This window comes from Rhamphochromis sp. 'chilingali' (genome assembly GCF_963969265.1).
Source record: "Rhamphochromis sp. 'chilingali' genome assembly, chromosome: 18".
Lineage (NCBI taxonomy): Eukaryota > Metazoa > Chordata > Actinopteri > Cichliformes > Cichlidae > Rhamphochromis > Rhamphochromis sp. 'chilingali'.
In genome coordinates this window covers 30,219,010-30,245,286 of record NC_137945.1, presented here as the reverse complement: position 1 = coordinate 30,245,286, position 26,277 = coordinate 30,219,010, and the positions used below count along the sequence as shown (strand labels likewise).

Below are 26,277 nucleotides of genomic sequence, written 5' to 3'. Positions count from 1 at the left end.
CCTCCCCGGCGCTTCTGCGTGGACTCTTGGAGCACCCTGCAGACGCTTTAACTGATCCTGATTCACCTTCAGTTTGAGGTCTGTGGATCAAAAAGGAGCAGACCGCGTATCTCTCTTGGACAGCGTGTCGGAGATGCTAAATCAAACGGTTTGGGAAATCGCAGACTTCTAAACGGACCAACTTTCTGAGAGACTTGAATAATCAGTGCATCAGCAGGAAAAGTGTGGAGAGGGGAGAGGTGAGGATACAGAGGGGAGGGGGGCTGTACTTTAAAAGTTAATTAACATTAGCAAAAAAGTGTAGCTGTGCTACATTTTTTTTCTTTATAAGGGTCTGCTACCTAGCCAGCAAAATTTCACCTAAAAGCAGACAACAGGATCGTCCTGCGCTGACGCGGCTGGTCGGCAGGAAGCGGCTGGTGGCGGCGGGGGTCCTGGGGGTCGTTATGGTACTGGTTTTGGTCATTCTCATCCCTGTTCTAGTCAGCTCAGCGGGGACAGCTGCACACTACGAGATGCTCGGTACTTGTAGGATGGTGTGTGACCCATACGGCACCAAATCTCCAACCAGCACTGCCACAGCCGATACCGTGCGCGACAACAGCTTAATGCAGTCTTTACCCACTTTTATCCAAGGTCCGAAAGGAGAACCGGGCCGTCCGGGTAAGGTAGGGCCAAAGGGATTGCCAGGTGAACAGGGACCACCCGGTCCAGCCGGCCCACCTGGTGAAAGAGGTGAACCCGGCAGACCCGGTTTACCGGGACCTCCGGGACCGAGCGGTGCTGCCAGTGCTATTAGCGCGGCCACCTACAGCACCGTACCCAAGATTGCGTTTTACGCAGGGCTGAAAAAACAGCACGAGGGTTACGAAGTACTCAAGTTTGACGACGTGGTGACCAACCTGGGAAACCACTATGACCCGACCACCGGAAAGTTCACGTGTTCCATCCCTGGGATTTATTTCTTCGCTTACCACGTCCTGATGCGCGGAGGGGACGGCACAAGCATGTGGGCTGATCTGTGCAAAAACAATCAGGTAAAACAAACGGCACGTAGAAGCAAAGATTTAAAGCAAACTCTGCAGTTCCACGAGGTTTCCATTGTTAGGCGTGCGTGTCCACAGTATCTGACTTTAATTTAACACGTCACATTTTGTTAGGTACATTTGATACATCTCTGGACTATCTACAAGTTAGCAGCCATATATATCCTAATATAAAAACATTTAAAAGTTCTCGACAGCAACTGAACTAATGTAAAAGCCTATTGATAGACCTGCAGTATGCAAATAAGAGGTGAACAAGCGTGCTGTCAGCCAATCTAACAGAGAAACAGTGGAACTAAACGAAGTGGAGTCTGTGGTTTTTGGTGAAACCGCAAGGCAGTGATGCTTAGACTGAGCAATGCATTTCTACGAGAGGCAAAATACAGTGTTGGCCACCTAATAGGACAGAAGAGAAGATGACACTAAGTAATATTTATACTAAGTGCAATGGTTAGAGAAACAATAAAGAATCCGACAGGATCTTTGTACAGCTTCTCTTTGAAATGCTTTTTGACTGATTAAATGAGAACAAGAGTGTTTTTTATCATCCAGTAGCCACATATATTTAGGAGTACAAACAAACCCACACAACTTTACCAGTGTACTTTATAATGATATTTAGACAAGTCTAATCTTCAAACTGGCTAGTGAGTTCTATTCCAAACAATAGAGTGCCATGGTATTTGTGCATTTGATTAATTTTAGCTGTTTAGGTAGTAAGATATGTAACCGTAGTTTGTTTAAACCTCTACATGTTAGCAAAATAAATCACTAAAGAATATACATAACAATAGATTTTGCACTCACTGTCCAACATCTCAAGTAATATGGATTCCAAATCCACGGCCTGAATAAAGGAAATAAGAAAGAAAAATGAAATATACGACAATAATTTACCCCAAAAGTACATCACATAAAGGTATTTTATGATACAACAACAATAATAATAAAAGTAAAAAACTAATAATGACGATAACAATAATAATAATTACAGACCGAGTGAACTACAGAAGCCATTTACTGCCTCTGTTTCATCTGGTATGTGTTTGTTCCATCACGGTGTCCTGCTCTCTGTGCGTCTCTGTAGTGATCAGGCTGTCAGCGATAGATCTAATCTGTGGGGCAAACCAGTGTTGCAGCACCGCTCCACCAAGCACATCTCTTCTGCCTGTCAGCCGACTACTGTAATACTGCTGCAAAGCACAAGGAATACAGCAAACATCTTTGGGATTAATGCAGTAGAACTGCACACCATGACAAATCAGATGCTGAAATACATATTTCAATTAGGGTTACTGGTATTGGGATTTTTGACCATATATTCAGAGTGTCATGGAGGAAAATAAGCAAGACCTGCTGAAGTGATTGTTACGATTATTCCTAAAATGTTGTCAAAAACAAATATACTTGTGAAAAAATTTAAATCAGCCTTATCAAGTAATTTTGTCTTTGGAAGGTACTACAACTCTTTGAGACATATTTTAGATTGAAAAGGAAATTCTGAGGAGACTGTTCAAAAACTCAAACATGATTTATCTTCAAAATGTAAAGTGGCCTTACATCTTACATATGTGTGTTAAATGTGGACTGCATAGTGTGACTGTCAAGTAAAGGTGAAGCTCTCCGGTTCTTGATTTTCTCAGATTCTGCAAAGAAAGATGCATCCGTCTTTGCCTCTTCCTCCATATGCAGGCTCTATCAGGCTATGAAAAAAATTCTTAGATATCATTTGCTAAATACTGATGAAACCACTCCATATTTTAAGCCAACTTATTAAAAAAAAAGATAGAGTTAAGATTTATCATATCCTAAGTTCTGTGGCATTCTGTGCACTAATCCTGGTCTGAGTTTCAAGTTTGTTCTTTTACATTTATGTTTTGAGACAATTTAAGTTCACTGCATATGTGTCATCCCACTAAGTCAGTTAATTTAGAAGAAAAGTAAGTAAGCACAGTTTATTTATATAGTACTTTTCACAGACATATGTCACAAAGTGCTTCACAAGAAAGGTAAAAAAACACAATACACAATACAATACAGTCATAAATACATCATAAAAACCCTGGTCTAATTAAATGCTTTTTGAAATAAAATTTCTTTAGCTGCTTTTTGAAGGTCTCCACCGAGTCCACCGTAGAAATAGTCCACAGTCTGGGTGCAACAGTATGAGAAGCAGAATTAAACTGTGAGTGCATTTCATTGTTGACTCTGTAAGATTAAATTATTATTTTTAAATTTTCTGTTGTTGCCTTTTCTCAATATGACTTTTATATGACCGAATAATAAAACAAGCTTTAAAAATGTAAATTGACACCTAACAGTAACCACAAATAAACAAGATGTTACAGTGATAGTCGTAAACCAATTATAAATATTTATGTACTTTTCTTTAATTCCATGCTGTTTTATAGTACATTAGGTATTCCATACAATAATAATCAGGCTCATCTTATCATAAAGACCTCATACGTATCACCCCAAAAGAACCCGCTTTCAGACTGCTGGTTTAATTGTGGTTCATAAGGTATTTAAAAGTAGGATGGGAGGCATCGAGCTTCCAGCTCTCAGACACCTTCTTTATTAGATTAGGCTTAAAACTTTCCTTTTTGCTAAAGCATATAGTTAGGGCCTGAATCCCCCCTTAGTTACACTGCAATAAGTCTATCCTACTGGGGGCTTCTCGTGAGGTACTGAGTGTTTCCTCTTCACTGAACTTTATCACTCACTATGTTTTTGTACACCTCTCTGCATTTAATCATAAGTTATTATTAATCTCTGGCTCTCTTCCACAGCATGTCTGTCCTGTCTCCCATCACCCCCAACTGGTTGTGGCAGATGGCCGCCCCTCCCTGAGCCTGGTTTTGCTGGAGGTTTCTTCCTGTTAAAAGGGAGTTTTTCTTCCCACTGTCACCAAAGTGCTTGCTCAAAGGGAGTCATATGATTGTTGGGTTCTTCTCTGTATGTATTATTGTAGGATCTTTACCTTATCCAATATAAAGCACCTTGAGGTGACTATTGTGTGATTTGGTACACAGATAAAATTGAACAGAATTATTCTATATTACAGATCTATCCATGTGTTTGGACTGTGTGAGAAAGGTGGAGTACCCAGAAAGAACATTTCGATCCCACAACCTTCGCAGTGCTAACCACTGTATCGCCTTCTGAGTTTAGATAGATATTTTAAATGTTCTAAACTTTTTACTTTATATGAACGCTCAAAGGGATTTTTTAAAAGTAATATTCAGACACACACCTTCAAACAGTTCTGTACTCTATGCATTTAAGGGATTAATTATTATGCGACAGCAGTGAATCCAGTGGGAGCAATTTGGGGCCCTGTGACAAGCAGAATAAACTAGCCAGCTGTCCACCAGCTTAGAATACAGGACCGTTTTGCCATAAGGTGATAAGCAATAACCACTGTAGCATCTTGCTGCCCACACTACTTGTAACGGTAACGCTGACGTTATGCAATATATATATACAAAACCTTTTATTCTTCTCAAATAACACAAACATACTTTACCTATTGTAATGCTGAACAGCCAACAAATACAGTAAACCTGTATGGTTAAGGTAATATCAAAGGAACTAAATCCACTCATTTTATATTCATAACAATAACAATAATGATTAAAGGAAACCACGCTGACTCATAGAAGACAGGATGTCAGCATTGAGTTCATATGCATGTGGAAATAATCTCATCTTCTAGTAGTTTTCTAGACTAACGCATACAAAATAAATAAATAAATAAAAATAAATACTTCTTGCTGGAACTGCACTACGCCATGCTGCGTTGAAGTTGAAATTTTTTGCTGTTTTCAAGTACATAAAAAATATGTTTCACTGAAGGGTTTTGTGATGCGCTTTCATACTATCTTAATACTATCTAAATCTGCTCTAACCACAGCCATCTCATAGAGATTAACATTTTAATGGATTCCTCCTTTAGCCACACTCCCTCGGTTTTCAAAGTTATGCAAAACAATAAAATTTCGATGTACACTCTACAACGACTCCACTAGTGTGGCCTTTTGCCCTTCACCATCCCGGTCTTTTGAAACTGTGACATATTTATTCAAATGAGAGATGTGAAGTCAGTAAGTTAATGCTAACAGGAGATAGCTGTGTTATTAAGGTGCATTCATTAATCTCTATGCAATTAATTAAAAATCTAGTCAAAGTTAGTGAAGAACATTTTGCATCTTGTAGTATAACTGCAGGCTAAACAAGCAGAGGTTTGACTAGCTGGTGGACTCTGCATTCATACTGTAATGAGTTGTCACTCACAAAGTTGCCTAAAGCACAATTTAATTGTAGTATTTTAATTTGATTGGAACCATAATTTACAAATTGTACTTTATTTTGTATTATTTTGTATTCAACAACAGATACTTCTTAATCAGGAATTTATCCACTTACCTCATTTTCTCTCAGATGCAATCAGAATTTTATTTTGAAATGAGAGGCGCGTTCCTCTGGGTATTCAAATGGACACAGCTTTTAATCACTCTCTGGTGGCTCCATGCATATGTTACATACTGCACACTCCAGCGGGACACGTTTGTTTGTCCAAAAATATGTCTAAAAGTAAGAGCTAAGAAGAAAAAACAAACTGGCCTAATATTGGTGACCACAACATATAAAGAGGATGCAAACAATTTGCAGAAAACACACCTCTGTCGTACTTCAGAAGTACTGTTTTAATATTAACTATTCACAAAACATTTGTGACTATTTGTTATGCTGAACCTCCACCACAGCTGAAAAAGCTTTAAGGAATGATTAAAGCAATATTGTTGGCATACTTGGACAAAATGTTAACTTTTGATCATTACTGTAGAATTTATCTCTAATGTGATTGCAATTCAAAGTAAGAGTCCAGTGAATTCAGCTGAAAAGCTGAGCTCCATGTTTTCAGCAAAAGGAACTTCTAATTGTGCATGTGGAGCCTCGAGAAATATTTAAATGTGACCTGCTCTATTCTGGATGGAAATAGCTGGACTATCTGCAAAATAGAATCAGCATGGACTAGACTAACTGTGTATATTAAAATTAGGGCTGTAAAGTTGTGGAATATTATTTTGGAACAATTAAAGTATATGCAGTGCATACAGACTTATATACATTTATTTACTGCTTTTTCTAGTATTACAATGTACACTGCACAGGTAACCCAGCATATTTGTAAAGCAGTAAGAGTGTTTAAGTGTCTAGTCACACATTTAAATATCACTTTATTTGGCAGCACTTTATAATAATGGCACACTATTAAGTAGGGATGGGTACCAGTATCCGGTGCCATGATGGCACCGGTTCTGACATAAACGGTAGTAACCAGACCGAAAAGCAGCGCACATTTCGGTGCTTTATTTCGGTGCTTTTTTTTCCTGAGCTGTGATACACTTTAGATTCTAGCCAATCATTTTACGTTTCCGAGGATAGTAGGCGGGCCAGGTACGTACGTTCTTTTAGAGCAGAGCTACAGATTAAAAATGCCCAAGGCGAAGCGGTCAAAGTCTGGCTGTACTTCAGAGCAAAATATGCAAACTCAGCAGCCTGCAACAAGTGCTTTAAGCTGATACTGTGATACTGTCAAAGGAGGTAACACCTCAAAATCCGATGAAACACCTGGCGACTCATAGCGTTTTTTTTTAAAGCCGAGAAATGCACTGTATTTGATAGCTTGCTGCGAGACCTCACACCGTGCACATCTACTGCGGGTGTGGTGCCTGTTATCGGACCCGGAGTTAGCAACATCCCCCAAAAACCCGAAGAGGAGAGTCCTGGCCCCTAGCCCTGCCAGTGTAGCAGAAATGATGAGGATGATGATGCAGCAGCAGCCGTTCTTCTCTGCGTGAGTAGCTTAATGTTGTTCGTGTGTAATTTACGTTGAGTAGGCTAACCACGTTATTAAATTAATGCATGTAAGGTGAACTAGCAAACATCATCGTAGCTACATGCAGCTGTCTTCTTGTTTGATGGCAGATACTCCCTTCACCCTGGCCAAAAAGGCTAAAATGACCAAAGAAAAAGTGGAAAACAGTTAAACATGAGAGATTTTTGGACAAAGTTTGTGTTTTTTCCATTGATTAAGCACTGCTTCCAGCCAAGAGTGATACCATATATGCTCTATAGCTGCAGAAAAGGCTAACATTGTTATCTTTTTACAAAAAAAACAGCTGAACATGAGAGGTTTTTGGACAAAGTTGGTGTTCTCCATTCTTTAAGCACCGGTTTGAGCACCGTTTAAGCACCGGCACCGGCACCGGTATCGGATAAAACCTAAACGATACCCATCCCTACTATTAAGTATTATTCAGGTATTAGCAAGTGCTTACTTCATTTATATAGCATTACTCCTCTGTAGTATGCCATTTATAAATACAGTTATATGAAATCTAACTATGATCATGTAGACGTGATGTAGTAGCAGTTATAGCAGTGGTTAAGAGTAACATATGTCTGTTTTTATAAATGACATACAGTGGGGCAAAAAAGTATTTAGTCAGCCACCGATTGTGCAAGTTCCCCCACTTAAAATGATGACAGAGGTCAGTAATTTGCACCAGAGGTACACTTCAACTGTGAGAGACAGAATGTGAAAAAAAAATCCATGAATCCACATGGTAGGATTTGTAAAGAATTTATTCGTAAATCAGGGTGGAAAATAAGTATTTGGTCAATAACAAAAATACAACTCAATACTTTGTAATATAACCTTTGTTGGCAATAACAGATGTCAAACGTTTACTATAGGTCTTTACCAGGTTTGCACACACAGTAGCTGGTATTTTGGCCCATTCCTCCATGCAGATCTTCTCGAGAGCAGTGATGTTTTGGGGCTGTCGCCGAGCAACACGGACTTTCAACTCCCGCCACAGCTTTTCTATGGGGTTGAGGTCTGGAGACTGGCTAGGCCACTCCAGGACTTTCAAATGCTTCTTACGGAGCCACTCCTTTGTTGCCCGGGCGGTGTGTTTTGGATCATTGTCATGTTGGAAGACCCAGCCTCGTTTCATCTTCAAAGTTCTCACTGATGGAAGGAGGTTTTGGCTCAAAATCTCACGATACATGGCCCCATTCATTCTGTCCTTAACACGGATCAGTCGTCCTGTCCCCTTGGCAGAAAAACAGCCCCATAGCATGATGTTTCCACCCCCATGCTTCACAGTAGGTATGGTGTTCTTGGGATGCAACTCAGTATTCTTCTTCCTCCAAACACGACGAGTTGAGTTTATACCAAAAAGTTCTACTTTGGTTTCATCTGACCACATGACATTCTCCCAATCCTCTGCTGTATCATCCATGTGCTCTCTGGCAAACTTCAGACGGGCCTGGACATGCACTGGCTTCAGCAGCGGAACACGTCTGGCACTGCGGGATTTGATTCCCTGCCGTTGTAGTGTGTTACTGATGGTGACCTTTGTTACTTTGGTCCCAGCTCTCTGCAGGTCATTCACCAGGTCCCCCCGTGTGGTTCTGGGATCTTTGCTCACCGTTCTCATGATCATTTTGACCCCACGGGATGAGATCTTGCGTGGAGCCCCAGATCGAGGGAGATTATCAGTGGTCTTGTATGTCTTCCATTTTCTGATGATTGCTTCCACAGTTGATTTTTTCACACCAAGCTGCTTGCCTATTGTAGATTCACTCTTCCCAGTCTGGTGCAGGTCTACAATACTTTTCCTGGTGTCCTTCGAAAGCTCTTTGGTCTTGGCCATGGCGGAGTTTGGAGTCTGACTGTTTGAGGCTGTGGACAGGTGTCTTTTATACAGATGATGAGTTCAAACAGGTGCCATTCATACAGGTAACGAGTGGGGGACAGAAAAGCTTCTTACAGAAGACGTTACAGGTCTGTGAGAGCCAGAGATTTTCCATGTTTGAGGTGACCAAATACTTATTTTCCACCCTGATTTACGAATAAATTCTTTACAAATCCTACCATGTGAATTCATGGATTTTATTTTTCACATTCTGTCTCTCACAGTTGAAGTGTACCTCTGGTGCAAATTACTGACCTCTGTCATCATTTTAAGTGGGGGAACTTGCACAATCGGTGGCTGACTAAATACTTTTTTGCCCCACTGTACTAGGGAGAAGAAATGATATATATAATTGATTGAGTACTTGCTAATATCTTACTAATGCTTAATAGTGTGACAATATTATATAATGTTATGTTATATAAAGTGTTACCCTTTATTCTACGCCCTTATATACTTTACTTTTCACTCTATAGCCATACAATATAACAACATCCACCACACACCATGAACGTCTGTTCTGTCATATCCTTCTCTGTTTTGTGCCATTGCTCACATTTTGGACTAAGAAGACAGGATCTTATATTGCGCTTTTCTACACTGAGGACTCAAAGCGGTTTTATACAACTTGCCTTAGTTGCCCATTGACACAAGCACTTCTTTTTTCTATGCTCTTTCTATGTAAGTGCTTTCTGTGTAACATTCACACACATTCTGATGGATTCATTGGAGAGGAACTTGGGTTAGCATCTTACCCAAGGATATTTGGCATGCAGACTGGAGGGATCAAACCAGAGAGGAGCAAAGGAGGCTATCTATGTCCACTGTGTATGACCATTGTTGAAGTGAGGTCATGGTTTACAGCACCAGCTGTCAGTCACCAACAATTGAATCCCGAGATCCCTTCCCAGGAATCTCAACTCTCACTTACTAGTAGCCTCAGGTGACCTCAATAGCTCAAACAATGGTGGGGTGGGGTAATGTCTCACAGAATATTAACCTGTTGGCTCAGGTGATGGGAATGACATCTTTTTTTCACACATGCCTCATGTGAGGACATGGTCAAGTTGTAGGTTACCAAGTAAATGGTTAACAACCCTCAGGAATACCTCGAATGGGACAGTCCAGACAAGTGGTTTACTACCTGGCGCTCTCCACCAGTTCTTCTATAACCAAAGAAGCTTCATGGAGAGGTGAGAGAGGTAGAAAGTGTTCAAAAAACCTAAAGAAAACCAGCTGCCTTCTTTTCAAGTTCTCAGGACTACCATGACCCAGATAACCAAGAACCACACAGACACAGAGAAAAGGAGTTTAACTAGAGTTACTCCTCTGTTTTTTGCTTCTCTATCAGTAAATCTTCTTGTACTGTCTTTGTGGATACCTATTTGAACAAGAGTAGTCAGTGACGATGGAGTTATGAATGGACAAAATTTATTTTGATTAAAAAATGCAGGCTAAAGGATCGAAATGAGCTTAGACACGAGCTGTGGCACAGGCAAATGTTCTATTATGCCATCTATTACCCACTGACTTAACTGCTTGTCCACAGGACAACACACCGGACAGGAGACTGCCAGACTAAAACAGGAAAAACACACTAAAGGGCAGACTGAATAAATACAGGGAACAGAGGGAAGAAACAGAGAGGACTAGAGAGCTAGGGATGAAGAGAGCAAGAGAGTGAGGGACAGAGAGGGTGAGAGAGTGAGGGACAGAGAGGGTGAGAGAGTGAGGGACGGAGAGGGTGACAGGCACACATTTCATAACAGTATGTCTTTCAGAAAGTGCTATAATTACTAATCAATTACTTACTGAGAAGACTTTCTCTTACTCTTGGTGGTCTGCGGATGGCCTGGAACTCCTAGATCCAGGATCCAGATCCACATAGACTGCGGCTTCCTATCCTCATTTTCAAGTACATTTTGTGACAAAGTCACATACACATATATTTATTTCAGAAACTCTTAAAAGAACAGTTTTCAAAAAGTTAACTAATCCAAGGAGCTTGGAAAGAAAAGCGACTTGACTTATTTAAGTTTCTTGAAAACGTTTCACCTCTCATTTCAGAAGCTTCAGTTCTAAGACCAAATCGGGGATTCCCAGATATTTAAGCCCTAGTGGGAGTTGTCCCTTAAGAGGGTTGTTGATCATGTGCCTCATCAGATAAGCCAAGGTGTGAAAAAGCTTCTCGGACAAGAGGTAGTCTTCGAGAAACTTAAATCTTAAATCTTTCGAAGCTCCTTAGATTACAATGACCTGGCTGACTGAGAACCTACACAGTTACCGTATTGTTTATCGGATTATAAGGATTATAATAACCGGATTATAAGGTACATTGTCGATAAACCGATCTGTTTTCATACATAAGGCGCACCAGATTATAAGGTGTATTAAGCGAAACAAAACAGTCAGATAAGTCAAACTTTGCTCAACTCATTCTTTTTGCTTCCTCCACTTCTGTACCATTGATTCAGTAATGTTGAATAGAGCTACTCTATTCCCATGTTCCCATTAATGACTAACCTCGTATTGTGGATGGATTATCTCAGTTGTTCTCCTGACTGAAGTTTGTTCCCTTTAAAGCATCCTGCCACGCGATTGCATTTGTCCCTAACCATCAGGAACCATCACGTTAACTTTCATCGAGTGGAAAAAAGTTAGCGTTCATCCTCCAGCTTCACTGTGTTTATATTATGCTAACATAGCTGTGTCGCTAGCAGTCACGTAGCACATTATTATAAACCAGCTAACCCAACTTCAGTAACCCTACAAAAGTCACTGTTGTTTAGTTTTCTGTCTTCATTTATGTTGGAAGTGATAGCAGAGCTGTGCGTTTTAATTTTTTCAGAAATTTCTCAGTCAGAACATGCTATATGATGTTTAGGTGGAAACTAGCACGCTAACTTCCTGCTAACTTCTAACTCTATTAAATGTAATAAATTCTGATTTCATGGATGCCTGGATGTTAAACGTAATTGTTACACCTGGTAAAGCAGCAACATTGATCATTTTATTAAAGATGAAAGAATTTAGACAGTTTTTAACTCTCAGTGATGCTGCAGTGTTCGTTTGACTTTGGGACCTGAAGCGGAGTTTGGACCCAGATTACTCCACAAGACTCCTGACTACGGTAGCCGTAATGCTCCAACAATCCATCAAGTGCTGCGGCTTCATAGCTTACTAAAGTAGTACTAAAACATTTTTTGACAGATATTTGAGCGCTGTGTACCACATAAAATCGGTTCAAGGTTGGTAAGCACAACCAGAATTTATACATGATACGGATTTTAAGGGGCACTGTCGATTTTTGAGAAAATTAAAGGATTTTAAGTCCGAAAAATACGGTTACTAATTAATTTGTTAGGATCCTGTGTTTTGGACCCAGTGCTTTGTGTTTGTAATTCCTTCACCTTGTCTGTCTGGTCTCTCTGTTTTGTCTCCGTGTCTATCACGCTGTCAGGTTTGCATGTCCTAGTTGCAGTATTGGCATTAATTTATTTGTGTTGAGTCTAACTTCCCTTGTCTTGTTATTCTTGATTTTCTCCTGGCATGTTTTCCATTTGTTTCCCCTTTCCGTAATCACCCTACTGTGTATATGTTGTCCCAGTCTCTCCTTGTCCTTCATAATGTTCAGTTACCTAGTGTTACTCTGCTTTCTGGTCTTTGTGCCCACTAGTTACCTAGAGAGTTTATAGTTTGCATTGTTTTTTTTGGTTTAATTTGGTACTTTGCCCTATGTGTTTTTCTTTCACAGTTCTTCTGTTAAAATGTCTGACTAACATTGGAATCAAGGACACAGCACTTTGACACAATTAATATCAGTTAGCATATCATCAATAATCACCCTGTTTTATATGTTCTGTATGTTTTATATTTTTATTTTCCCCATCTTTTAATTAGAGTTTGCACGATACCACTTTTTTATGTCCTTATATTTTACATAAGATTAAAACTTTGGGTGTAAGATTCAGATAATTATTTATTAAAAGCTAGACATTTTAAATGAGAATAAAAAAGAAAAGTATGTCTTTGTGCCCCCTTTTCCCTGTTCATGCCCTATCGGCCCCCCTGGCTAAACTTTGCTAGATCCGCCCCTGCACAGTTACCAGCCGTCAGCTACGTAGAAAAAGATCCTGGTGTAGAAAGTAATATTAAATAAATTCTAACAACAGCTTATCAAGCTTAAAAGTGCTGCTGTTGTTCAGCCGCTGGTGTCCTCTTTCTGGCTCGAAGTAGGGTAAAAACAAACAAGAGAGACAGACTTGCGACAGAAAAGCCGATCAGCTGATCATTGATCAGTTTCACGATTGAAGTAGCAGCAAGAAGAGGCACTGGCTCCATATATCGGTTGTTAAGCTTAATGTGGGAATGCTTTACAAACATTCAGAGATGAACTTACACACTTGCTTTACTTCTCTCTGGGATAACTTCCTCGGAGATGAAATGCTGGTTTGCTAGAGGCTACAAAAACTCAAGAGGAACTTCTATCCCCAAGCCATCCGAGCCCTAAACACACACACCCGCCCTCTCACATCATCTATAATTGACTGAGACAGGACTCTCTTCCAAACACTCTAAACCCAGGCACAATGTACATTCCAAATTCCTTTAATTTTAAATATGTTTATATTGTCTATTCTGTAAAATAGTCAGATGTCTATTCATATTAATGTACAGAATTCACCTGCTTGCTGCTACTACTGCACATTCACCCAATGTATATACTACATATATATATATATGTATATATATATATATATATATATATATATATATATATATATATATATATATATATATATATATATATGTATATATATATATATATATATATATATATATATATATATATATATATATATAATGTTCTTCCTCTACCCCCCCCCCCCCCCCCCACCCCACATTTTTGCACTTGTCGAGGTGCGTGTCAGGCTACATTTCACTGTGTGTTATACTTGTATAACTATGCATGTGACAAATAAAGAACCTTGAACCTTGAAATACACAAAGCCGCTCTATCACGTGAGCACACTGCTCCGACGAGCCGAGTTACGCCGTGTCGCAAGTTTTGTGAGGTGCTTTTTTGATATTTAATGGATCGGATTACATTTTTTATTTCTCTCCGATATCCGATCCAGTAATTTAGGTCAGTATCGGACCGATCCGTCCATCTCTACTTTTAATATTGTTCGTGTTGCTTTTTGTTATAAGGTGATGCCTTATAACGGCATCACCTAAAGCTCCAACAAATAAAATGTATGCTACGTCTACTAATAATAATAATGAACTAAATTTAGCACAAAAGGTAAGGAAATTGGTGTTTGATTAAATATTTCTTTATTGTAACAATGCTTCTTGGCAACAAATCTAGGAAAGCCTTTGTTTTCTGTAACTAAAATGCATTTCTGGGTTGAGCATGAGTTGAGTTGAGCATGGGTGGGTTGTACCCATGGAAAACTTGCCAGTTCTTCTTTGCCAATGCCAAACAAACAGCTTGTTCCCCTATTGACTCTCGTTGGGTATCATTTATTAGGCTGAATGACTAAAGTCTGAAGAAACACTGGCAGTTTACAATTTCTGAGCTGGGGGTTCAGTTTATGGCTGAAATCAGATTTTTTACTCCTTCTCTTCCTCTCAGAAGATTGGACAGGAAAAAAAAGTAAACCCAGCTCACACGAGACAAAAGACTAACAAAATAAAACAAATAACAAAAACAACACAAAGCATAAGAAGAACTCAGAACCGAGAGGCTGACACCATGCATGTATTACTTCTAGCCTGGATTATTGTAATTCATTAATATCAGACTGCTTAAAATGCTCCCTGAAAAGTCTTCAGTTGAAAAGTTGATCCAGAATCCTGCAGCAAGAGTAACAACTAGGACTAGAACAGGAGCCCATATTTCCCCATAACTCCTGAGTCCCGTTCATTGTCTCCCTGTTGAGTTCAGAACTGAATTCAACTTCCTTCTCCTTACATACAAATCTTGAATAATAAAAACATGTCAAAGCCTAAAGATCTAACTGGACTCTGTTATCTTAACAGAGCATTTAGCTCCTAGACTGGGGACCTGTGGGTAGCATCGGTGTTATGCAGGGGCCTATGGGGTCCAGGCCCACCCAGTAAATCTACGGATATATTTCAACTAGAAGTTTCACTAATTTATAAAACTTAGTGATGGTAAACTTAAACACCCATATTGATGATAAGTTATTATAGCGCAAGCTCAATTTCACGACTTATTTCATTGCTGCCAACCCTATTTAGAAAAAAATATAATTGGAGGAGGAGCCTTCACCTGGTGGAACTAACAGTTTGGGTTTAAGATACAGGGACCTCTCTTCTTTTAAGGTTTGACTTGAAACACTTGGGGCTGAGCATAGCCCTGAAAGCATTAACAGCACCTCTTCTAAAGTTATTCACGATATTTTTGAGCAAAATTAAAATAAAATATCAAACACTGTAAGTATTAGGCTGTCTCTTGCAGAATTCTACTGAAATAATACAATCAGTGCGATTTAAATTCTTCAGCATTGTTTGCCAACTTTACCAGAGCTTCTGCTTCTATGGTGTCATAATGGGACCTTTTAAATGTGGCCATCTCTGTCTTGTCTTTTGAATGTTTATCTTTTCTTCACCTTTCCTGCTCTTTTGGTATCAATCTGCTGCAATTTTAATCTTCACTGCTCTCTTATCCCCTTCTCTCTCCTTTCCTGGGTATAAAAACAATGCAGTAGTCATGTGCCAATTAATTATATGTGATGTGATGATGAGATATTTAACGACATCTGCCTTCACAGCCACATCGCTGTTGTAGAAAAATAATTTGAGCATTGAAACCCAACTGATTTTCTGAGATTTATTGAAAGAAAGTTAAAACCTTTGCAATGGGATCAATACAGCATGAACAGTGTTCGTACCAGCATTGACAAAAAGGCAAAATTGTAACAGCTTCTGTCGTGTCGATGCAATCTTTGTCTATTCGCTATTCGACAGTGAGTGAAGTGCTCACTGTCATGTCGGCACCAGCTTGGTAACGAAGTGTGTCATGGCCTTGAGCAAAGCTTAGAGTCTTCATACAAAAGACAATTTGTACAAAATATACATTAGGTAAAATAAATTTTCCATGACAATCACCTCTGTTTTTGTAAATTTATATTTTCCTTTTCACTTTTCAGTATACTGTTTTGGAGTAATTATTCTTCTTCCACTGTTATTGTGACTACATTTTAATATTTAATATTTAGTGTGTGAATGGGTGGATGACTGAATGTAGTGTAAAGCGCTTTGGGGTCCTTAGGGACTAAGTAAAGTGCTATACAAATACAGGCCATTTACCATTTAATTTATTTCACACAAAGAATTCTATGTATTGTCTTTAAATGTCCACTGGAGTTCATTAATCCACAGTCAGTGTTGGGTTTAAGGCCTTCCAAAGTAATGTGTTACTACATTTTTCAGTTATACAGGGACTAAACCCAGTAATTACATTAAAGGTACAATTATATCATTACCTGCGTTTCAAAGGCTCTTTAGTTACAAGCACACATGGTGGATAGGAAGGGGAAAAAAGAACTCAAACTGACTCTTGTTTTTTTCTTTCTGCCTGGTTGGGCTACAATCAGCTAATGTCAGTTCACGTGCCAAGAAGAGGAAAATAGCAGAACAGTTTTTGATTGGATATTGTAGTTTTATTTCAAAGGTTGTATTGTGGAATGCAAAGTGTGTATAGGACAATAGGAACTGCATAATACTGCTAACACAACTCGAACTCTTTGGAAGCATGTGTACAGACAGCAAGCTCATGCAAAGGTAGTCAAGAACCCAAAATGATGTTAAAGCTGAGTGAATTAGACCCCATTGCAGCAGCCAGACCATGAACTTGACTTGCAATGATGAGCAGTCAGGCTTGCAGCATTTTGGCCTCAGGGCACCAGTCATTTAAAAGCTAAAGCTTCTCTTTTGTTGCTGATTACTTCTTTAACAGACAGAAAATTAGATATATTGTTGTTGTGTATTTAAAGACAAAAATCAGGGTGTGTGTGTGGGTGAAAGAGAGAGAGAGATAGGGGAAAGTGTGTGTATAGGGGGAGGAGGGAGAGGGTGAGACATGGCTCGTGTTATTTTGAGGAAATTAAGAGAAATTACATTTCAGTAGCAAGATGTGCTTTTTTAAATTTTTCTTCTGAATTTTCCTGGTAATGAACTTTTTTTTGTTCATGATCAGCTTCCGTTAGAAATAAATTCAAATCCTCAATGTAATCTGCATTACGTTTGTGGTGAATTTCACTTGATATCCGTTGAATGTTCCTGGAAAATATTATAAACGATTATTTCAATTTATTTCAATTCTAATTGTACTGAACAAAGTGAATTAACCTCCTGAGACCCGAACTCTTCCAGGGCATGCATTTTTAGTTTCTCTGTGATATTTGGGCATAGAATGACTTTTTTTTTTAACCTAATTTTGTTTTCTAAGAAAAATGAGAGCCACATATGAGGATATTCGTTTAAAATTTCAATAGAACAGTGGCAGTATAATGTCCTCGTAAGTGGATATCAGGTCCTTGTAGAGCAAAATTGAGTAATTTGGTCTAAATAACCCAAAATGTGATGTCCACATATGTGGATGCCAGGTCCAGGAGGTTAAATAAGACTAGACTAAAAAAAATCATCCTTGATAGTTGACATGAAATTCTCACATTCCTATACACTGTGTGCTGAGTTTCATCTCAAGCTTCTGCACTTTTCGTTGAGGTAAAACGGACAATTCCGCTCAAACTGAACAAAGTTAATGAAGTATAATAACACCCATATCAAAAATAAAAAATTTATTACGAATCATCCTTGATAGTTAACATGAGATTCTGCCCAGATTCCTCTTCTGACTCTGCTCTACATGTGTACAGTTTAATCTCAAACCACTGCAAAATCTCCCAGAAAATGCAGACACCAGATTTCAGAAATTCATAAAAGATCATCCCTGATGATTCCTCATTTTATCCAAAATGCCATCCAAAAACTTCTCGGTCAGCAGTGGTTTTCCCCTTGGAACCTGTCCTGACCTTAATGTAGACCATACCTTCATACAATTCAGATGTTGTTCTGGGTTCTTTTGTGATCTGAATTAGTTGTTGATATGTTCTTGGAGTAATCTTGGTAGGCTGCCACTCCCGAGAAAGTTAACTACTGTTCCCGGTTTTCTCCATTGTGTATAAGCTATAACATGCCATCAGTCAGATTTGGATTTCTGTTTTGATTTTAAAACCATCAGTTGAAAACAAGATCTAAAAAGTGCAGGCCTTACAGTTAGGGTTACTAACTGTAAGGCCTGCACTTTTTTCAGTTAGGGTTAGTGGTCGTGATTATACCACAAAATTGGGGGAAAAAATTCATAGGAGAGGTTCTACTGATCTTTTTGATGAGCAGAGCCTGTTTCAGTTTAAGTGTTGTTTTCAATAAATTGCATGCTCAAAAAATGTTTTGTCTCACTCCCATTTCTTCCTCTTCCATGTCGAAGCTCTACTTGGAAGCTTGTTAAGATCCAACCATGCAAAATATGGGGTTTTTTTGGCCATTTTTTAAGTGGTCTTAAACTTTTGATCATAATTGTATTTACTGGTCTAACTGCTAACTGTTAGAGCAAAGTGGATATCTAATGAGGTGTTGTGGGTCCAGGTAAGATCGGCAGGGATAACCGTGCCCAGAAACCTGGAGGTGTAGACAGATTCCATATATAATAAGAGGGGAGTGGGAGTGTCTCCTGAAGTCCATTATGAGTTCTTTTCTTTTATGGATGCTCAGCGTCAGGTTATTTTCTGAGCACCAGTGGGACAAGTTCTCTACCTCCGCCCTGTACTGAGGCGGCTGTTGTTGTGATTTGGCACTATATAAATAAAATTGAATTGAACTGAATTGAATTGAATAGATGAGCCCAGCTGTATGCCATACTATATGTACTATATTACACTATTTTATAATGACATGATTTCTTGGAATAGCTAGGGCTTATCCTCAAATTATCCACAGGTACCACAACACATGGGGTTGACTGTTCTATTGTTTTAAAGCCAGTAGCTCCCCTCTAATTCTTTTGAGCTTTTATGCTCACTTAATATGTATGCTTCTCTATTTTTTCTTTTTCTTATTACTCATGTTGTTGACATACATCTTTTTACACAATCACATTACAGGGGACCTGCATCCCTTTTGGGGCCAAACTAAAATTCCTCTTAATGCAAATCATTACATTTACACATTACATTTTGAAATAAGACTTGATTAAAATCAGGGGTAGACAAATAGCAGTAAGTCTCTATGAAATATAATGTAAGTCCTTTTAATGTCCTCATGATGAAACACAACTCTGTCTGTTTGTGTGTGTATCTGCATTTCACGTATTTCTGTAGGTACGTGCCAGTGCCATAGCCCAGGATGCAGACCAGAACTACGACTATGCCAGTAACAGTGCTGTTCTGCATCTAGAGCCAGGAGATGAGGTCTACATTAAACTAGATGGAGGAAAAGCTCACGGAGGCAACAACAACAAGTACAGCACATTCTCTGGATTCATTATCTACGCTGATTAAACTATAATTACTACATTTTGGCTTTCAATTATTGGCCTTCTGGCTCAGCGCTTCCACAAATCATCTTCTTCAAATGTCATTTTTTTGAAACTTTTGTGGAGAAACCAAGAGAAAGCTGCATAATGTATTTCCTATGTTTTGCTATTCTCATGATACTTGTTGAAAGTATCTCTCGACAGGAAAATTAATTGTTTAACTTTTTTTGTAAACATTTCCTGTCTGTATACTATCATGTCATAATTAACACTGACATGCTTGTTCCAATAGTAGAACTTGTGGGGTAATGGTGGTTAGCTCGGGGGTGGAGGGCGTTTCAGGGGTTGGAGGTTTGAAGACAATTCTGTCATGAATCTGACATCATCACAGGCAGCATGTCAACAAATCCAGCAAACATTTAAATCAACAAAGTAAATGTGGAAAAGAGGAAATCAAATATAAACATGACATTAAGAAAGTTGTTTGTGAAAACAACAACTAAGGCCAGTTAAGTCTGCTGATGCAAAAATTTTTGATTTGATTGTTAGTGTTTTTGGTTTTACAAGTTGGAACCATTTAATTGTTTATATCTAAAAAAACTAAAGCAATTTAATGGAAAAATGAAATGGTATATACAGCACAATCAGAACAAATATGAATGCAAATGTTTTTGCTCCATATACAGAAGAATAGTAGTTTGTGTTTCACTCCTAGTCACCTTAAAACTCATGTTTGTCATGTTATTTCCCATTTTTGGACCCAATATAATGCAACACTCAGTTAAATATATACTATCTGATATACCTGGCGATGGGAATGTTGATGTATAAATGTAGGATTGCATTTACTGGAAGACGTTTGACTCAAAACTTCATGTCATGTCCCAGTCTCTCCAGTCTAATGAGGAGGTCAGTTTGATGTCTCTGCATCTAGCATAGATCAGTTCTGTCCTTACAGTCTATACACAAGCTAAAAGCCAGTGGAAATTGTTTTTTGTTTTTTGTAATTTTAACAGCAGTTTGTATGGCTTCTATTGCTTGTCTGGTGTAGGTGCAGTGACTATGCACAAACTCTGAAAGGTTTTGCAATTTCTGAACAGTTTTAACAGTGTACAACTGATTAGTCTACAAATGAAGATGACCGAGACAGCGCAGACAAATGTTCACAATTTTATGTTTATGCATTTTGTCTTTTTCAAAGAGATGCTGGTACTGATTAGTCAAATAACAGATGGTAAAATGTTATACATGATCTCGATACACCATATTTCACAGTATAAGTCACTTTAAAAAGCATGTAGACTACAACATATTTTAATGGGTTGTTGGCTGACATATGGACTTGTGTTTGTACCAGCAGAAATAATTGCTTGACAACCGTAATCTTATCAAAGAATTGTATTAAAAACTGGCGATATTAGAGGTTCTTTACATTGAATAAAGTTTAAATTAAAGGTGTAATCATGAATATGTATAAAATCGTTTTGTAAATTGCTTTAATATCCTTTCACACTACATTACTGGCATGATAGCCTTAATGAAATTATGGAATAGACCTTCTCACCAAGGTCTTCTCACCAAGACCTTCTCACCTAATTCACACAGAAGGTTCTCTGCATATTAAGCATATGCAGAGAACTTTAGGGGACCTAGAATAATTGTTATTCTGTGTATCAATTTCTTTTTCTTTTTTGGTTTGGCTTTTTTTTGCACCAAGGTTTTTTTTTAAAACACAGTGAAAGTAAATTTAAAAATAAAATCACAAACTGTAGGTTTGCAGGTAAATGTATGCTGGCATACTTGACCCATCAATGTTCAGCCTGCAAGCAGGGAGTTTTCGGGTGGTTGCGAATCTCCCTGGAACTTCCTCTTTTGGCTTTAGAGGAAACGTAGGGTGCCCTGGTAACCATGTTTGCTAAGTCTTAGGCAGTCAGTTCTCATTCCCAAGGGCGTCAGGCAGCTGTGATACAACTGCACCTGTGAAGGACCCTGTTGCATTACATTTCAATAAAGAGAGAATTTGGAAGAAAAGATTAAACATGAAAAACTGTGACTGGTCAATCAAGAGTCTAATTTTTTTTTTATGAACTGCCCTGAGATGAGGTGGAACTGGAAAGGAAGAAGATGCATGGTACATTATCTAAACGGCAGCATAAACAGATCAAAATGAAATTCAGAAACAGTGAATAAGGAGTTGCTAAAGACAAACAAACGTGTAATTTGAAGATGTCGGCAATCTAACAAAACAGTATCTGACACCCTGGAATAGAAATGCATCGGTGCTTGTCGTATCATAGCCTCACTAAAGCTGCATCTTTCTCAATCAAATTAAGATTTTCTGGTCTACCAACTAATATCATAGCCATAAGTGCTGAACACAACTTATCATGGCCTATTTTCTAACAAAACCTTTGTATTTATATAGCATGTAAACAAGTGTCATACATACCTACAAATATTAATATGGTGTTATCAGCATCAGTGGTATCCAAGTATTTAAAAACTGTCATTTCCTGTGCCTTTGTCCAAGATCACTTTTCTTTCTAGTGCAGTTTTTACAGTCCCTGAAGTTAGTACAAATGTGAGTGCATACTGCTCATATGGTATATTTGAACTGCAATGTGAACTGGAACTACTATGCAGACATAACAAAATGACAACAATACGGTGTCATGCAAGGACTGTCTGAAAATGTTGCTCATACTGGAATCTTCTGTAAATGCTGTATTGATATAATATGTTCTTTGTTTTCTGGAAGAGTGTAGATGAAATGAGATGCTTAGTTAATCCTCTTATTAATTCAATAATTACTTGTTGTAAAGTCATAGCCTGACCATTGTATGTGTGGTAGATAAAGTGTGTGCAATATTATGAAAACTTTGCACACTCCTCCTGTCTTACAACAGTCCCCTGTGTAGTATTACTTCAAAAATATCTCAATAAAATGGATAGAAATAACACTGTGTCTGTGTGTGAATTTCAAAGTATTTGAGATATCACTATTATATGTTTGCAACATAACTGTCTTTATAGGTCAAATCCTATTCTTCATCAAAAGCCAAGGCCATGCATTTAGTGAGAGTCCCCAGGCTCTGCCACCTATGCTACCCCATGCTGACTTTACCCAGCTTAACAAGGTCCACATCAGCTGTTGAGAGAACACATCTTGAGAACATACTGAATGAAAGTGGGCTACTGGAACAAGGTACACATGGACAAGGACTGACAATATGAAATGGATGGAGCGTTACTTGAACTTCCATTTTCCAAACATAATGGAGTGGCTCTACCTGCAGCAAAAAAAAACTTCTTAAATAGCAACTGGGCTGCCAGTTGCTATTTAAGAAGGTTTTTATACCCATCTGCCACATCCTCCTCATAATCTGCCATGGGTGTTCCCACACTCTACCAACAAGACCATTCGCCATTTTATATATTACATTTTATAGTTAAATCTATCTATAACACTTTTTTTTTAACATATAAAACAAATAACCCTACAAATCCCAAATAACACCTAGGAAAACCCCAAGCATTTCCCTCACTCAACTACAAGAACCTTCAAACAGTATTCAGACCTGCAGGGACACATTAGCTTGAACACTCTGAGAGGACAGAAAGGAACGAGAAGGAGAAAAGAGGTGAGTGGTTGCTACACTATAAATCATCATCCACAATTCACAATTGCACAAATACAGTCACACTTATGTAAACCACAACAATCAATCACATTTGCAGCTAATATTATTATTTCCTACAGCATCTGTTCCACCATACACCCGAGTACCTGCTCAAGCACCCGGAAGAGAGAATTACAAATCATTACAATTTTCACTAAATGATTGATAAATATTTGAGTTCAAGGAGGTTGGTTGTCCAATATGATGTTTGTTGGTTAATTTGGATGTCATGGTTGAATAGAAATTACAACAAGATTGAGGCTCTAGAAATGGCCAATCACAGGCTCACAACTCTGGTCACTTGGCTGTAGTGATATATGAGAAAAGTGCAAGATAATAAATGCACTGCTCTTCAAAGGTCCACCCAGGTTGTACTCTCTGCTAAAAGGGAACAATGATACAACAGCAGCCCCACCCAGATCTAAAACTGGGCAATACTAGAAAAAACCTCTGTGAAAAAAAATGCGAGGTGGCTGACTTAAGAGCAGACCACAACTTCCCAGAAGAAGAACCAGTCACACGCGTAGGCAGACATACAGTGAGTCTCTAGAATGAAGAGATGGAGAGCACCAGGACCTGATATGATCCATGCCTACTGTCTGAAGAAGCTTATGGATGCCTGGCAGCACAAATAAGGGTGGTGTTAACAGCAGGTGCTGATCCAGACTGGCTATCACAGGGCAAAACAATTCTGATTATCAAAGATCCCAGTGAGGGTACAACACCATCAAACTACTGGCTGAGTCTCCAAAACATGGAAACTCCTCTCAGACATTGTAGCAACCAAGCCAACACCCTGTCATTAAATGAGAATTTGCTAAAAATGTGAGTTGATTTTATTTGACACCAAAAAACATGAAAGAATATTTGCAATCTAATAGGGTTCAAAGTATTTATAACGAGGTTTAAATGGATTTTTCTTGAACATATATCAGAAATAAATTTGTCATTTGAAAATAAAAAAACATAAAATAATGAGGGTTGGACCTGGAGGCCCTGCAGAGGCCCTGGATGAAGGAGGGCAGCCATCAGTTTCAATCATTTGTGCTGACTGGAAAGTGAAGAGAGAAAAAAAGAATTTTGAACATTTCAGGCAGAAACATAAATCCATTTTTACACAACTTATTGAGATTCAGACTCCAATGACACTGATCTCATTCTTTATGGTCCAGGCAACTTACCATAGCACCTTTTCTAAAGCGCAGCCAGCGGTGAAGGGCGATGAAGGAGACTGTTGATATCCATGTTCACACCTCTGCTAGTTATCCAGATGGAGGCCTGGGGTCTGACTGACAGCACAGCAGCACAAAAGCCAGCAAACACCAATCACAGGTTTATAGGGAAGAATGGGTTAAGATTAGCCTGTGGGTAAGCTGAAACAATTTCACCTTAAATTTAGTTATTTTCCTTTTTCATTAAGTTGTGTTGTTGCCTGTCAAACCTTTTTCTGGCATCACACATGTTGTTAATTTCACATCAAAAGCTGTTTATCTCAGTAAAGTTTTATCATGTATTTTGATCAAGTAAAACCAAACTGCACATAGACTCTGTTATATCTTGGTGTACCATATAAAGAAAAAAAAATCATTAGTTGACCTCGTTGTGTTTAGAGATTTTCACTTTAGTCAGTGGGTTTATTTAAATGCAAAAGATGTGCAATTTTAAAAACTGAGCTAAAAGGAAAAGTTGTAAGAAGAGTTAATAAATAAAGTGAAGTAATTATACCATAATGTATAAATAACACGAGTTTAGTGGCAGAACCAGTCAGATCACACACACCTGAGGTTATCACCATTTGGCCAGAGGTGTGCCACTTCCCTTTAATATTTGATCTAAAAAGATTTCAAATGCAGCACCACAACATGCTGTCAATTAGAATAAATAAAATATTCTGCAACAGTAGATTCTATCATGTCAGCCTAAGAAAGCAGTCTGTGTTGATGCCCGATTGTTTCATTCAACTTTTCTGAGGAGGTCTCATCTGTAATGTGTCACCTCAGGGTGGCTGTGCCTCAGGAGAGGACTGTCTACCAGTCAGAAGGTCACCAGATGCTCAGTGGTGCTGTATCTGCATGTACATGCAAGTACACCAAATACTCAGTTGCTGTAATTAGAGTGCGAGTAATAATATGATGTTAGATAAAAGCCAAAGCCATAAGAAAAATCATGTCCCTGTAGGAATATATGTTTAGGTGAATTAGGCTCATAGGAATGTTCAAATAGTATAGGATAGGATCAAAAAAGCATCAGCCATTTACCCTCATGTACCATCATCTTTACAAATCTCTAGACAGAGAAGGAGACAGAGAAGGAGACAGAGAAGGAGACAAACAGACTTCTGGACTTTGGGAATTCATACATATGTAAAAAAAAATGACTCTGTAAAGCATTTTACAGCAACCTATTTTTGCAGCTTTTAGCGTTAACACTAATCACTTTATGTTACCCAGTGGCTTCCTCATTAGCTGCAATGCCAATGATGTAACAATGTAACATTTCCTCACAGATGCCCTGCATATCTAGGCTTTGTAGCAGTAGGTCACAAGTAACAGACCTGCTTTCTTGCTGCACTTCAAGAAATTGAAACATGACTTTGCAGATTTCATCTTTGTACAGACTGGTCATGTGATTGTCACTCAGTAGTAATATTTGTCAGATGTTTCTTGTGAGGCTCTTGTCAGTCGTGATGTACCCTTAGTTAGCAACTGGGTTTTATTAAACCTTAAAGCCAGGGGCTTTGTTTGCAATTTGCACAGTCCTACAACTGTTAGCTAATAACTTCACCCTTTCATCGTGCTATGGCTGTGTGTGGATTTTATTGTAGTCTTTCTGACATACTGAGAAAACCACCAGTGTGACTTTTCAAAAATTAATTTGAAATGGGTTTAAAGAATAGGTTTGGACTGAGCAAGATTTTGGAACAACTTTCTAGAAAACATCTCAAGATTTTGTATTCAGCTGGGACACTGTGACATGTGACATGTGACATATCTTCCTGAAAAAGGGATCTGGAGAACAATGGCCAGAAAGCAAAAGCACAAAATATGTAACTGGATGCAGAAGGCTAACTAGCTTTTCTTGAAATCACAAGAACTGTTAGTAAAACACATTTTCACAGCATGAAAACGGGAAACACTGTAGATGAATATGGTCGTAGAAAAGTTTCAGTTATAGCAAATATTTTTAACATAAATTTTGCTTATTTATATAAGCAT

At 38.5% G+C, this 26,277-nt stretch overlaps 1 protein-coding gene across 2 annotated transcripts; it reads left to right on the top strand.

Annotated features, from left to right (window-relative positions):
* The first annotated feature begins 44 nt into the window (after window positions 1-44).
* On the top strand, window positions 45-22,311 carry c1ql3a (complement component 1, q subcomponent-like 3a). 2 transcript variants are annotated; one of them, XM_080864510.1, is made up of 3 exons: window positions 45-239; window positions 332-1,037; window positions 19,228-22,311. In XM_080864510.1, the coding sequence occupies exons 2-3, from the start codon at window positions 447-449 to the stop codon at window positions 19,405-19,407; spliced, it is 771 nt and encodes a 256-aa protein (XP_080720636.1). In that variant the 5' UTR covers window positions 45-239; window positions 332-446; the 3' UTR covers window positions 19,408-22,311. The 2 variants fall into 2 exon arrangements, with proteins under 2 accessions (XP_080720636.1, XP_080720635.1); XM_080864509.1 differs by having other exon boundaries at window positions 45-1,037.
* Window positions 22,312-26,277: the final 3,966 nt, after the last annotated feature.

Excerpts from the sequence above, each read along its gene's own strand:
- c1ql3a (XM_080864510.1), top strand. The coding sequence starts at position 447 with ATGGTACTGGTTTTGGTCATTCTCATCCCTGTTCTAGTCAGCTCAGCG. Across the intron at positions 1,038-19,227 it reads ATCTGTGCAAAAACAATCAG|GTACGTGCCAGTGCCATAGC; the intron begins GTAAAACAAACG and ends GTATTTCTGTAG.